Here is a 14469-nt window from a genome sequence, read left to right on the forward strand (position 1 = left end):
TTGGAACACAGCCATGCTGGCTCATTTCGGCTTGCCTATGGCTGCTTTCACCTGCTCCAGTTTGCTACTGTGGCAAAGTGGAGCAGGTGAGACACAGACTTTCTGGCCAGCAAAGGTGAAAACATTTGAGATCTGGCCCTGTGCAGAAAAAAAAAAAATGGCAGCCACTGGTTTAGACTATCAAGGGTGACCCCACTGAAGAGACAACAGTAAGGGTAAAATCTGAAATAGCAAAATACAACCAGGTGAAAAAGGGAGGCTTGGAAGCAGAGAGCAGGAGATTCCAAGAAGTAGAAAGAGAGTGTGCAAAGGCCCGGAAGAGTAAAAGAACCTGGTGAGTCTGAGGAATTAAAAAAACAGTGTGTGTGTGTGTGTGTGTGTGTGTGTGTGTGTGTGTGTGTGTGTGTGTGTGTGGCTTAAGCATAAATGTGTGTGTGTTTTGGGGGCGGGGACTGGGGGATGAGAGCGGAGGTAAAGAGGGTAGGAGGAGAGAACTGATGCTGTAGAGCTCTGTTAGTTTTAGTTTTAAGGGCAATGAAAAGCCATCAATGGGTTTTAAACAGGGCAGTGACAATATGTGACATCTTTTTAAATGATCACCATGTACACTGTGATTGGGGAGGGGACAGGGTTACATAGAAATTCACATGGAAATATGATGGCTGAGGGCTGTCAAATAGAGAAGCTTGTCAAGGAGCTAAAGTACAGCTTTTTTCTTCCACAAGAAACTGCTTTCCTCTTTTATCAACAGGGATGTGTTACAGAGATGATATTGTTGGGAAAGCTCAGCAGTGCACGTGAGGTCTAGTCTATGACATTGAAATGTATCACTGGTAGCTGCTTTTATGACACAGTGAAGAGATACAGTTTCAAGTGTTCCCTGCGCTGAGAACCACCCTCCAAACACCCCAAGGCCATGTGATGGCACCAAGAGTGAACAGAGGACCCAGAGAAAAGGACGAAAAGGAGAAGTGGGAGCGCCTAGTGGCACTGGTTCTGGATGGCTTCCAATTCCCGGAGCTTACACCGGGGACACAGCCTACCCTTGGGATCCACAGAGGACCCCATGATCCTCATAAAAATTTTCCTGGTACCAAACAAGCCAGACAGAGAATTTCTATTAATGCAAGGCTCTGTTTTGGTGGTGCTGCAGGCATGATTCTCTTCCAGGTAATGAAAAACATTTCTTACACAGATCATACTCTAACAAATCACTGTGAAGTCATATATATTTATAGCAGATCAGACATTTCCTCTCATGCATGTTCATGTTAACTATCAACTTGAAATTTCATAGGATAAATTCTCCTTGAGCTCAAGCCATACTACTAGTTATAAGTAATGACCCTTTGAAGCTCGGACGACGTTTTTAGGACACTAGGACACTATTAAGTCTATTAAAGGAGATCTATGTTCTCTGAATAGCCACTTGCTCAAGGCATGTGGTAATTTATGCTAGTAAAGTAAAAGAGAATGCTGATATCGTTCTGGTTAACAACTTCTGTACCCTCTGCGAAGGAGAGGGGAGGGCTGAGGAGACTGGCAATATGTATCTTGTGTGATGGGAAAACAGTGTAGCGAGAAAAGTTTACGTAAGATTAACAAACTATTTGGGGGAAGAAAAAAAATTAAGATTTACCCATTGATGACCCCATTTGAATAGCCCAGGTGTTCTGCAAAGGATTCCTTTAAAAGAAAGAGAACATGATTTTAAAAAACAGGTATATAATTTTTAACTTAATAATTATTCTAGGAGTTCCTGTTGTGGCTCAGTGGTTAACAGATCTGACTAGGAACCATGAGGTTGTGGGTTCAATTCCTGGCCTCGCTCAGTGGGTTAAGGATCCAGCATCGCCGTGAGCTGTGGTGTAGGTTGCAGATGCGGCTCGGATCCCGAGTTGCTGTGGCTCTGGCATAGGCTGGCGGCTATAGTTCCGATTCGACCCCTAGCCTGGGAACCTCCATATGCCGCAGGTGTGGCCCTAGAAAAGACAAAAAGACAAAAATAATAATAATTATTATTATTATTCTCCAGGTGAGGTCAGCCTATTTCTATAGCCCAGTTCAATACAATAAGGAATAAGCGAGAAAATACTTGTTATAGCATGAACCAGAAACCAAAAATCTCTGAATTCAGACTACAGTTCTGCCAAATGTATCTTGTGCTGCCAAAAGTCTCTAGACTCTCATATTGAGATGACGGAGTTAGTTCACACATCAACTGTGATTAAGTGTTTACTGGCCCAGGGCTGGGCTAGGCAAGTACTGGGGAACCCAGAAAAAAAATAAAGTATCTACCCAAAGGAGCTTATTGTCTAGACTAGAGAAAGAGCTTACTATAAGCAAATCAAGATTAATCAAGGAAATATTTAACAGTAAAAGTAATGATTATCTGTGTGCTATATATTGTAAATCTTAGGCCAGTGAAATCCTAACATCTCTTCTGTACTGTGCTTTTCTATACGATACACAAATAAGGCCTTAAATGTACACCCCCCTTCAGATGACCGGCTTCCACTCTGTAAATACAGAATTCAATCACAGAATTCTCTCCTCTCTGACCATGTAGAAGAAATAAACGGTGGTTCTCCGTGTGATTTTCATGGAAAGGGAGACCATCTGGGGAAGGAGAGCACGTCACACCTTCACATTAACTGCCAGCTGTCTCCCTTTTCTGTTCCCCTTCCTTCCCAGAGCACTGAAGCTTTCCTCCAAGGGAACCAGATCTTTCCCTTTGGGCTCTACTCCCAGACATGTCCATCATTGATGTTGGACCCTAGCACCTCAGGAAGCTGCCCTGTTGGCAAAACTAACAACCATGGACTAGGGCCAAAACCCTACCCTGACTCCAAGAACCATGCCTTCCCTCTCTATAGGTGGCCATTCCTTACTAGATTTTTAGGCCCCATCCCTGACTCTAAGATGACAGACATGTCGGTGGATGGTGATAAGGCCGGATATCAGCAGCATATTAAAAACACCGTCTTCATGTTGCTGGTTGGAAAGTACCCGGGGAGGCAGTGTGCCTGGTTGTGAGGCTGGGTTTCTGGCATGATATGGTACGAACAAAGGATGTGTAAGCAAACAAAATGAAGACAAAAGCAAAAGGCACACAGCATCTCTGCTTCACAACCATGATGCATCTGCCAATAACTGTGCGTCTCATTTCTAGGAACATGCTCCTGAAAGTTTTTTATGTCAAAAAACATTGCAAATCAAATTGGTCTTTCTACTGACTGCTCATTAAAATGTAGCTAAGCAGGCAGAGGAGGGTGTGTTAAACTTAAACTTAGCTTCTTTGATGCTCCTCCTATACCCCTTCTCAGGTGCTTCAGACAGAAGTTTGAGGCTAGAAGGCCTCCTCCCCCTTCCTGACCTGGCCCAAGATGTTTTTTTGCATGATAATAAAAATGAAGTCAGATTGACACTTCATTTTCATCTTTTCTAAATTCTCAAACCCCTCTATACTTGTGCAGAGTAAATATCTTAACACTGCTTTTAGGAAAAATAAGACAGTGGATGACAGGTTAACCGGACATGACCCCAATCATTTTTCATCATTAGACCTTTTTTTTTTTTGGCATCCCCAGCTCAACATGCACACCCCTCCCACTCGTTTATTAATGGCTTACATCCTGTTTATCACAGTATTGGTTCACCAGATACTTCATATGTGACTTTTTTTTTTTTTTTTTTTAAAGGGCCTCACCCATGGCATATGGAAGTTCCCAGGTTAGGGGTTGAATTGGAGCTGCAGCTGCCAGCCTATGCCACAGCTATAGCAATGTGGGATCTGAGCTGCATCTGTGACCTACACCACAGCTCACAGCAACACTGGACCTTTAACCCACTGAGCAGGGCTAGGGATCAAACCCACATCCTCATGGATACTAGTCGGGCTCGTTACCGCTGAGCCACAAGAGGAACTTCCCATATGTGATTTTTTTTAAAGTTTATCCTTCTGCCGGTCCTATAATCTAGTACCATCTGATGATAAGTCAAATATGCTATGCTTGGAGATGCTGAGTGACTTACACCAGATCACAGCTAAAAGAGGCCTGGGGTATGGACGCAATACTGCACAGTTGGTTCTCCTTCTACTCCATGTCTAAATAGGCTTGTTGGTGGGACCAATCTGCCTGCCTGCCTGCCTGCTTGCCTTCCTTTCTTCCTTCTTTCCCTTTACTGTAGTTGCTGTTGTCACTTGACTTAGATTAATGGCTTTTTAACTCTATAAAATGTCGTCGAGTCCCTGGAATTCCCATTGCAGTTCAGCGGGTTAAGAACCCAACATAATGTTTGGGAGGACAGAGTCTCTACCTCTAGCCTCATTCACTGGGTTAAGGATCTGTCATTGCCACAAGCTGTGGCATAGGGCACAGATACGGCTTGGATCTGGTGGTGCTATGCTGGTTCAGCTGCAGCTCCAATTTGACCCCTAGCCTGGGAACTTCTAGATGCCACAGGTGTGGTTGTAAAAAGAAAGAAAAAAGGTCATATCTGTCCCTAAGGCACCATCAGCATCAGGAGTTTTTCTACTTTCCCACCACAGTCGGGCCAGGAACCCAGGATAGGGAGAGAATGAGCAATAATAAGCATGATTACAAAAAACAAAGGAGAGAAAAAAAAGCATCTTCAAAGTCAAGAATATGTCAAAGTCTCATTTCCAGGAATATGCTCCTGAAAGTTAAAGATGCTTGAAACTTCTATTTATTTATTACTAAATTGGTGCAGGCATGGAGGCTGCAGAGACTTGCCCCATGCCTCCTGCTCATCTATAGTGGAAAGTAAGCTCCGTCCTGACAAATAACTGCCACCAGGATCATATGCCTCAGGGGCAACAGTGAAAAGTAGAGCCTACAACTGTGGCTCCTTTTCCTTCCCGCTCAATTCAATGGCTCCTACTGAGGGGGAACTTTGTCAACTTAGGAAACACATTAACTTGTAGTGAACAGGGCAGAAAATGTCTTCTCTCTTAAAAATAGCTTCCTAGAGACCAGAGCATCAGGATAAAAGCCTAGATGTACCTCATCATGACAGAAGCCAGAAAGGAAAAAAATACAAATTTAAGTAACAGATTAAAGTCAGTGACCTTTACAGAGAAAATATTTCAGGAAAATCTTTCTCTTCAAGGGGTATAAATACATTATTTTAATAATTTTCACAGCATCCCTCTGAAGGGAACCTGGATGTATTTATCATTATCTTCAATTTCAGAGCTCCTACCGTAACAGTGCAATTCACAGTACTCATCCAAACCCACATAATGAGCCAGAGCTTACAACATTTTCTCACTACTTTAAACTCCTGGTTATAAAATTCCAGATGCTCAAGTGTTTGATGCCAATGAGAATCCATATCCAGAAAATTCAGGTTTGTTAATTCTGCTGTCAAGCTATCAGACCATGTTGTTTCCATGTCTACACATTTTAACCCTCTTTTATTTACTATATAGCATTAGTAGGAACAGCACAATCAGGATCAGGGTCCCAACAGAGAAGGCAGACTTACCTCAATGTGCTGAAACATATAGGGGTGATTGCAGATTTTTCTCAATTGCATGATAGTGTTCATAAGTGTCTTAGCACCTCCTTTCCCCTAAGGACAAGTAGAGAGGTGTCAAAATAGAAGTTAGTAACTGATAAGATTACTTCCAATTTTTAAAAAGTAGCCTTCTATACAAAGAGCAAAAGGCCACAGGTCTTCTCAGTGACTACATCTCCTGCAGTCCAAAGTTCCTGTTACTATTACAAAGTAGTTTCTGAATTAGATATAACATCTTCCTTGCAAATAACTTATTCTATAAGACGGAATTATGTCCAGTTGATGGCTTTGTGAAGTAACTGTCTATTCTCTAGGATTCTGGGAAGATAGAAGCTTGGAACAGATGCCCAGGAAATGAAAATGGATTTTAAAACCTTCTGAAATGCCACCCACAGATGTATTTTGTGCAGAACTGACATGAGCAGAGTAACTATTTGGGTGATATAAACACCAAAATGGTGTCTATGCCTTACCGCCCCAAAGCAGTTTGCAGGTACAAGGCTAAGAGATTGCCTTTGGCAGCAACAAGAGCTCCCCCTAAAAGCCCAGTAATTTGCTTTGACTAATACGCCACAGCAGGGATGTTTCCTGGGAGCATCTGGCATCACAGCCCTAAGAAGATATATGACAGCACCTTCAGTTGCATTATCCTCTGCATCGTACCTTCTTATCTTTCTCAGAACCATCTGTGAGGAGGATGCCTTTGGCTTGCATATGACGATACAGAATCTTCTGCAAAGCTGACATGTCACACTTGATCACATATTCAACCTGGAGAAAAAAGAACACAAGTAGGTGAGAGCAGGAGAAGAAAGGTACCTGTTTGGAGAAGACCATGGAGACATGGCTGCTGGTGGCACTCCTGGAACCGTGAAGGGGCTGCTCTTTCCTGTTCTTGGATTCAAGGAGTGGAAGGTGCGATGATGGTGGTGATGGAGGAGACCATAGTCATCACTAAAGGAAACACGATAACGAAGGGACCTTCAAAGGTTACATATGTCCTTGAGGCTGGGGTCATGTTTTCTGAAACTTCTTGACTTGGTCCACATTTGAGAGACAGAAATAGAGAGTAGATTGCAAACTGTTCAATTTCAAAGATGTTCAATACAGAATTTTGTTTTGTTTTGAATCTTAACTCTGCTTCCCAATAGATTCTTTTCTATGAATTGAATAGCTTTAAGAGAAACACCACCTGGCCAATATCCTCTGATTTTCTTTGGAAGATAATTCTTATTTTATGTATGTATGTATGTATGTATGTATGTATGTATGTATTTGCTTTTTAGGGCTGAACCTGCAGCATGTGGAAGTTCCCAGGCTAGGGGTCAAACTGGAGCTGGAACTGCCAGCCACAGCCACAGCCACAGCAACAAAGGATATGAGTCGTGTCTGCAACCTACACCACAGCTCATGACGAACGCCAGATCCGCTGAGTGAGGCCATGGATTGAACCCTCACCATCACGGATACTAAGTGAGTTCTTAACCTGCTGAGCCACAAAGGGAACTGTGCAAGACATTTTTTAAAATAGTCATAGTTGGCTATCCCCAATACTGAGCCTAAAAGCAGATTGATAAGAGCCATAGGTTGACCACACATAACTAAGATCCACTTCTGAAGGCTGAGAGGATACCGTCTAGTAAGGATAACAGGCACAATTGGATGCAATTTTATGATCATCTTCTTTAGAGGCAAGGCCTCTTGTGCTTCCCACTCGAAATAACTGAAAAATCCAATTTAAAATAGTTAAAGGGAATTCACGTGCTGGTGGCTTCGCACACACCTGCAATATTCCTCACATGCTCCTAACGCATAAAGTCTTCCTTGATTATTTCCTATTATTGTTTTTCTTTATTAAAAAAAATCCCCAGAATACAAATGTGCAATTTTCATCATAAATGTCAGATTAATGCCTAGAAATCTGCAGAATGTGATTAAAAGTAAATCAGCAAGCTGCCTAATGTTTAACAAACTGATTAAAAATGATCAGGTTATTTTCAGCTCTGAGGGCCAGGGCAAGGAGGTCACAGATGAAGAGAAGTTGAATATTCATTCAGTTGTTGCTGAGAAGGAACCTGTCAGGCCAGATGGAACTGCAATTAATAGCCTTTTGCCACTCGTTTGGATGCACCAAATCAGACTGCAGAGAGCTTGGTGCTTTGGCAGAAAAGTTAAGAAAAGCAAGTGACCTGCCATAAACTTGCTTTAGTTTTGAATGATCTTCTTGGCCATTAAAAGGAGGGAAAAAAAACTCCCAGTTTAATAAATAAGGAGGCACTTAATAAAGACTCTGTGTTTTACAGACTTGATCACATCATGTTTGTAAAGTACGTCAACGTTAACTTTCAAAGAAATTTGATCATGGCGAAGAAAAATATTAAACCGTTTCAGACTTTAACGAGTATAATGATAAAAATGACACCCAGGATGGAGTTCCTGTTGTGGCTCAGTGGTAACACGGGTTTGATCCCTGGCCTCGCTCAGTGGGTTAAGGATCCAGCGTTACCATGAGCTGTGGTGTGGGTTGCAGACGCAGCTTGGATCCCGCGTTGCTGTGGCTCTGGTGTAGGTTGGTGGCTACAGCTCTGATTCAACCCCTAGCCTGGGAATTTACATATGCCACAGGTACAGCCCTAAAAAGACAAAAAAAAAAAAAAAAGAAAGAAAAGAAAAGAAAAAAATAGACACCCAAGGCTTAATACTATTGAGCTGTTTCTATGGACCAGGCCACGTGAAAAGTGCTCAATGTGTCTTCTCTCATTTCACCAAACAAGAGCTATAGGAGATACATTTGTTGGTGTCTGAACTTTATAGATAAGGAACCTGAGCATCAGAAAGGTTAAGTGATGGGTTGAAATGATGCACCTATTTACTGGTGCAGTTAGGATCGAACCAGATCCCACTTCTCAAGCTTTAAGCTAAGGATGACCAAGGAGATGTTCAGGCTTCCCAGTTCTGCCCCGATGTTCATCTTCCCCTGGGCCTCCCTGCCAGACAGCTTGTGCACACCTTCCTGAATGTGGAAAAGATGTCAAAGGCTTGTTTGTAAGCGCATTAGGAGATAGCAGATCCAGAATGAGGGACTGGACCCTCAACCCCCTTCCCATCAGTGAGAGGCCGCTAAGAGCTGGAAGGGAGGGAGTCTGGGGAGCAGGAGGCCTGCACCACACACACACAGGGATGTCAGATATCCCTACGTCAGCCACGTCAGCAGAGAAATGAGCTCATCCCTGGACTTGCTGTAGGAAGGAGAGGTCCCTGCCAACCCTCCTCCCTTGCACTGTTAGGATACTAGAAGCTGGTTAGTTTCACAACTACATTTTACATTTGCTCCCTGTAACTTCCCAAACAAATCCAAGCCATTCCATTTTTTTTGCTTGTTTTGTACTCTTCTCTAGGCCCAGGGTGAGGGTCCTTAGTTGTAATGCCTACTTTCTAAATCTTACTCTCCCCTGAGGGCTTTGTGTAAAATCTTCCTCAATCTATCACCCAAAGTCAATTTTCATGTCACTCAAAGAAGTGGTTATTATGGTTTTCCCATGGCAATCCCTTAACAGAAAGCGCTAAAGCACCTCTTCCCACACACCCATAAATGTAGTTATTACTTAGATGCATGTGCTATATTTAAGTCTCAAACACAAGTTATTTTTAAGACAAGGGTCCATGTTATAGGCACTTGATTTATATCTACATTTCAAGCAGCCAATTTGATGACATCTAATTTTTTTGGGCAGTTTGGCCAACCTGATTCTCTGTGATAGGAAAAGTGGCAGGACTGCCCTTTTCCCATTATCCACCTATGCTTATGTTACTTATCTTATTTTTAACCTGTGATCCTTCGCAGATTTTTTTTTAAACCCTTCATCCATTCTGAGGGCCAAGGATGTTAGTTCAGTTAAAATGAGATCATCCTAAAACTCTTTCATCTGGATATGGGAAAACCCACGATGCTCACAAAAGGCAAAAAGCAAAGGAACCAGGCTGAGAGGGTGAATGGATGACCGATGCCAAAGGTGGGGGTGCTCCCTCTCACATTTTGTCCCTGTCTCCCCACAGCCTACACAGTCTAAGCCAGGTACCTTGACTTTTCGATGTGCATACATACCACACGGGTGTCAGTGTCTGACTATATGTTAAATCAATAATGCTTAATTTTGGTTAATTTTAAGAGAAAAATTAATATAAATAGAGGTCCTAAAATCTTTTTTCTACACCTCAATGGATTACTAGTAAGCACTCCCCCCACCCCAACTCCCACAGGTACACCTGTGTGTGTATTCAGAGACCCCTGCCCTAAGGCACTTGAATGCCTGGATCCCTCATCTCGATGGGGTGGGATGCCACTGCCTTTGCTTGCCAGGTCATTGTTTAGTGACATCTCACACCATGCCTCCAATTTCTGGTAGAGCTCCTGCACCCTCCAGCCTGGCCCAAGCGCTGTACAGTGCCCAGAGCAACCTGCCAGAGCTATGCAGTGAGAAAAGGGCAGTCTCAACATTTCTAAAGCAGACGCACAGACTGACAGTGTCAAGGTGAGGTAGGTTTCCATGATAATCATACCATCTTAAACTCTGCTGGATCTGAGTCCACAGCCCAAAAATGGGATGGCACTTAATTAGCCTCAAAATATGCTGGTGCTGTAGGAAATAAAATCTATGACTCTTTAATACAGATGATTCTCCCAACAACTTAGGCTTATGAGAGCCATTGGGATATTATTTTCAAATTATATGTAAAATAGGGCATCCCTATCAAGTTACCAATATATTCATCACAGAACCAGGACAAACATTTAAAATTTGTAGAGAAACACAAAAGACCTCGAAGAACCAATATTGAAAAAGAAAATTGGAACTGGAGGAATCAGGTTCCCTGACTTCAGTCTACACTACAAAACTACAGTAATCAAAACAGCATAATACTAGCATAAAAAGAGACACATAGATCAATGGAACAGGATAAAGAGCCCAGAAATAAACCCAAGCACCTATGTTCAACTAATTTATTACAAAGGAGGTAAGAACATAGAGTGGAAGAAAGACAGTCTCTTCAATAAGTGGTGCTGGGGTAACTGGACAGCTACATGCAAAAGAATGAAATTAATACATTCTTGAATACCATACACAAAAATAAACTCAAAATGGATTAAGGACCTAAATGTAAAGCCAGACATTATAAAACTAGAGGAAAACATAGGCAAAACACTCTTTAACATAAACTGCACCAATAGCTTGTTTGATCTACCTCCTAGAATGAAGATAAAAACAAAAGTAAACCAATGGGACCTAATTAAAGTTAAAAGCTTTTGCACAGCAAAGAAAACCGTAAAAAACAAACAAAAAGACAACCCACAGAATGAGAGAAAAATCTTTGCTAATGAAGCAATTGACAAGAGATTCATCTCCAAAATATACAAACATCTCATTGAGATGTTGTATATACACACACACACACACACACACATATATATATATATATATATATATACCCATTCACAAAAAAAATGGGCAGAAGATCTAGACATTTCTCCAAAGAAGACAGACAGATGGCCAAAAACCACTTGAAAAGATGATCGACATCACTAATTATTACAGAAATGCAAGTTAAAACTACAATGTGGTATTACCTCACACCAGACAGAATGGCCATCATCAAAAAGTCTACAAACAATAAATGTCGGAGAGGGTATGGACAAAAGGGAACCATCTTACACAGTTGGTGGGGATGTGAATTGGTACAACCACTATGGAGGTCAGTACGGAGGTTCCTTAAAAAACTAAATATAGGGAGTTCCCGTCGTGGCGCAGTGGTTAACGAATCCGACTAGGAACCATGAGGTTGCGGGTTCGGTCCCTGCCCTTGCTCAGTGGGTTAACGATCAGGCGTTGCCGTGGGCTGTGGCGTAGGTCTCAGACGCAGCTCGGACCCTGCGTTGCTGTGGCTCTGGCGTAGGCCGGTGGCTACAGCTCCGATTTGACCCCTAGCCTGGGAACCTCCAAGTGCTGCAGGAGCGGCCCAAGAAATAGCAAAAAGACAAAAAAAAAAAAAAAAAAAAAAAAAAAAAAAAAAATTCTTATGTTAGTAAATGATCAAACAAGTTCCTTCAAGGAGTGGAATCAGGTGGTTCCATTGGCCCAGACCTCCTCCCACATAACCCTGAAGAAGTAGTTAAGCGTTATTCATAGTTTCTCCCTCAGTACTATTCCTCACTTATAATTTTCCTCCCAAAAGGATATATTACTAGAATAATGAACCCAAACTACTGTGTGTGATATATTACTTTGTGATTTGAGATTTCTAAACGATGAAGATTAAATTTATGAAAGTCCCAGGTTCTGGAATCCATGGCATGAGAGAGGAACAAAGCAATGATTAATTACATCAGCACTCCAAATGTTTATACAATGAATATAAAAGTTGCCCATCTAAACAAAGCTTTCTGATTGTTTTTACACAGATTATATCAAAATCAGGGTGAATTTTAGGTATGGCCAATTCTAGTTCTTCTCAGACATTATATACATATTTTAGCATATTTAGACACATATGTGTGTGTACACACACACATATATGTACAGTCAGGTGTAAGTACAGTTGGTTCTTTTTTTTATTATTTTTATTTTTATGACTTATATATATAAAAGTCAAAAAATAAAAAAGAAATAATCCAAAAATAAAATAGTATTCATCAAATGAGTACCAGATAAGCACATGAAGATGCTCAATGTCACTGGACATTAGAAAACTGTGAATTAATTTATAAGATACCAGCACACCATTACTGAAATGGCCAGCAATGTTAATAAGCTGACAGTACTAAGTACTGAATGAGAATCTAGAATGCTCATACACTCACTGCCAGTGGGACTACAAAAGGGTTCAAACTCCTTAGAAAAGCGTTCAGAAGTTTTTTACAAAGTTACATATACCTTTACCATATGACCAAGCAATCCCACTCTTAGATAGTTACTAAAATGAAATGAAAACCTATGTTTACACAAAAACCTCTACACAAATGTTTATAGCAGCCTTATACATAATTGTCAAAAACTAGAAACAACCCAAATGTCCCTCAGTGAAATGGATAAACAAACCATAGTGCATCCATATAATAGAACACTCTCCAGCAATAAAAATGAACCAACTAATGATACATCCAATGCTTTGGATGTGTTTCAAATTCATTATGCTGAATGAAAAACCAGATGCAAAAGGTCTGATGAGATATATTGTCTGACTCCATTCATATGACATTCTGGAAAAGGCAAAGCTGTAGGGATGGAGAACAAATTAGCAGAGGCATGAGGCTAAGGATAGAGGGAAGGTTGACTAAAAAGTGATAGCACCAGGCAGGCAGAAATGTTCTGTATTTTGATTGTGGGCACAATTAACGTAGCTGTACACTTGTTAAAACTCAGAGAACTATACACCAAAAAGTGAGTTTTACTATATGCAGATTAAAATTAAAATGGAAAACCACTTCCCTAACTTATTCTTTTTCACAAAAACAACTGAATATCACTTCTATAAAATATTTAGTCTTTTCCTGCCATCAGCCACAATCCCTGTCTAGATTCTTTGTACAGCCTGAGAAAGACAAATACGTTGTTTGTGGCTACAAGCAGATGGTGGTAGAAGAAAACTCTTTACCCCCAAGCATGACATTTATATGGCCAATTTTCCCCAGGTAAAAAAATCTGAACAAGGCAGAAAAAGCAAAGAGTGAACACTGGCTAAACCACATCAACAACAGCTACATACACATGCCAAGTGATGCAGCTATTACCAGTTGAGTGCTTACCACGTATGTGCCAGGCATAGTGTTGTAAGGACTGTATTCATTTAATCCTCTTCTATGGAGCAGGTATTATGTATTTTCCAGGTCACTGATGAGAACACTGAGACCTACTGGGTTAAGTGACTTGCCTAAGTTCACACAGTAACAGACAGAAAATCCAGGGAGGACCTAGGTCCACTCTGACAGGCAGAGCCCCTGATTTCCCCTCTACCAAACTGCCTCCAGGAAAAGGTAGCTTCTTCAGAGATAATACAGACATACCTTGGAGATAAAGTGGGTTCATGACTAGACCAAGAAAAGAAAGGGAATCTTGCAATAGAGCGAGTCACACAATTTTTTTTGGCTTCCTAGTGCATATAAATTATATTTACACTGTACTCTAGTCTATTAAGTGTACAATAGCATTATGTCTGAAAAACACTGTACATACCTTAATCGAAAGTACTTTATCATTAAAAAATGCTAATCATCATCTGAGCCTTCAATGAGGCAGTCTCTTTGCAATAGTAACATCAGAGATCACTGATAACAGATCACCATAACAAATAAAACAGCAATGGAAAAGCTTGGAATACTGAGATAATCACATGAGACAGAGCCATGAAGAGAGCAAATGCTGCTGGAAAAATGGCACTGATACACTTGCCTGACGCAGTGTTGCCTCAAACCTTCAATCTGTAAAAACTACTGTATCTGTGAAGGGCAACAGAGCAAAATGTAATAAAATGAGATCTGCCTGCATATCATACACAGGGTGCTTAACAGACCTCAATATAGTGATCTGGGTATTAAAGAGTGCAAGAGTACCTTATGCAGAAAACATGCTCTTGAAAATCTAATCTTAGTACTTTTTTCAATTTACCAACACTGAGGGAGCTTTCTTGTGAAAAGCGCCACGAAATACTGTAGTAAAGAATTCCTTTGTGATATAACCACTCACCTCATAATCCTCATGCTGCAAAAGTTTGGATTTTAACATAACAGATTTTCTTAAAACAGAGCCTACTTTCAACTTGCAATGTGCTTTTTAAAAAAAATCTATCCATATTAGCCATCCCTGGAAATAAGTAAACCAGATTAAGAAGTTTTATGGAGTGAATAAAGGAAGAACTTCAGCTAATTGCCTT

At 41.0% G+C, this 14469-nt stretch overlaps 1 protein-coding gene across 14 annotated transcripts in view; it reads right to left on the reverse strand.

Moving 5' to 3' along the window:
* Positions 1-14469, reverse strand: part of SMARCA2 (SWI/SNF related, matrix associated, actin dependent regulator of chromatin, subfamily a, member 2) — a 191115-nt gene that overhangs the window by 99778 nt on the left and 76868 nt on the right. For all 14 annotated transcript variants that reach the window (XM_021064340.2, XM_021064291.2, XM_084986871.1 and 11 more), the window contains 3 exons: positions 6208-6315; positions 5512-5598; positions 1640-1686 (listed from right to left, as the gene is read on the reverse strand). In XM_021064340.2, the coding sequence (XP_020919999.2) occupies positions 1640-1686; positions 5512-5598; positions 6208-6315 (242 nt within the window). The remainder of the gene's footprint in view (positions 1-1639; positions 1687-5511; positions 5599-6207; positions 6316-14469) is intronic.

This window comes from Sus scrofa, chromosome 1 (assembly GCF_054392235.1).
Source record: "Sus scrofa isolate SSC_HxYL_T2T_F1_AM1 chromosome 1, Sscrofa_HxYL_maternal_Yorkshire_Landrace_v2.0, whole genome shotgun sequence".
In the NCBI taxonomy this organism is placed as follows: domain Eukaryota; kingdom Metazoa; phylum Chordata; class Mammalia; order Artiodactyla; family Suidae; genus Sus; species Sus scrofa.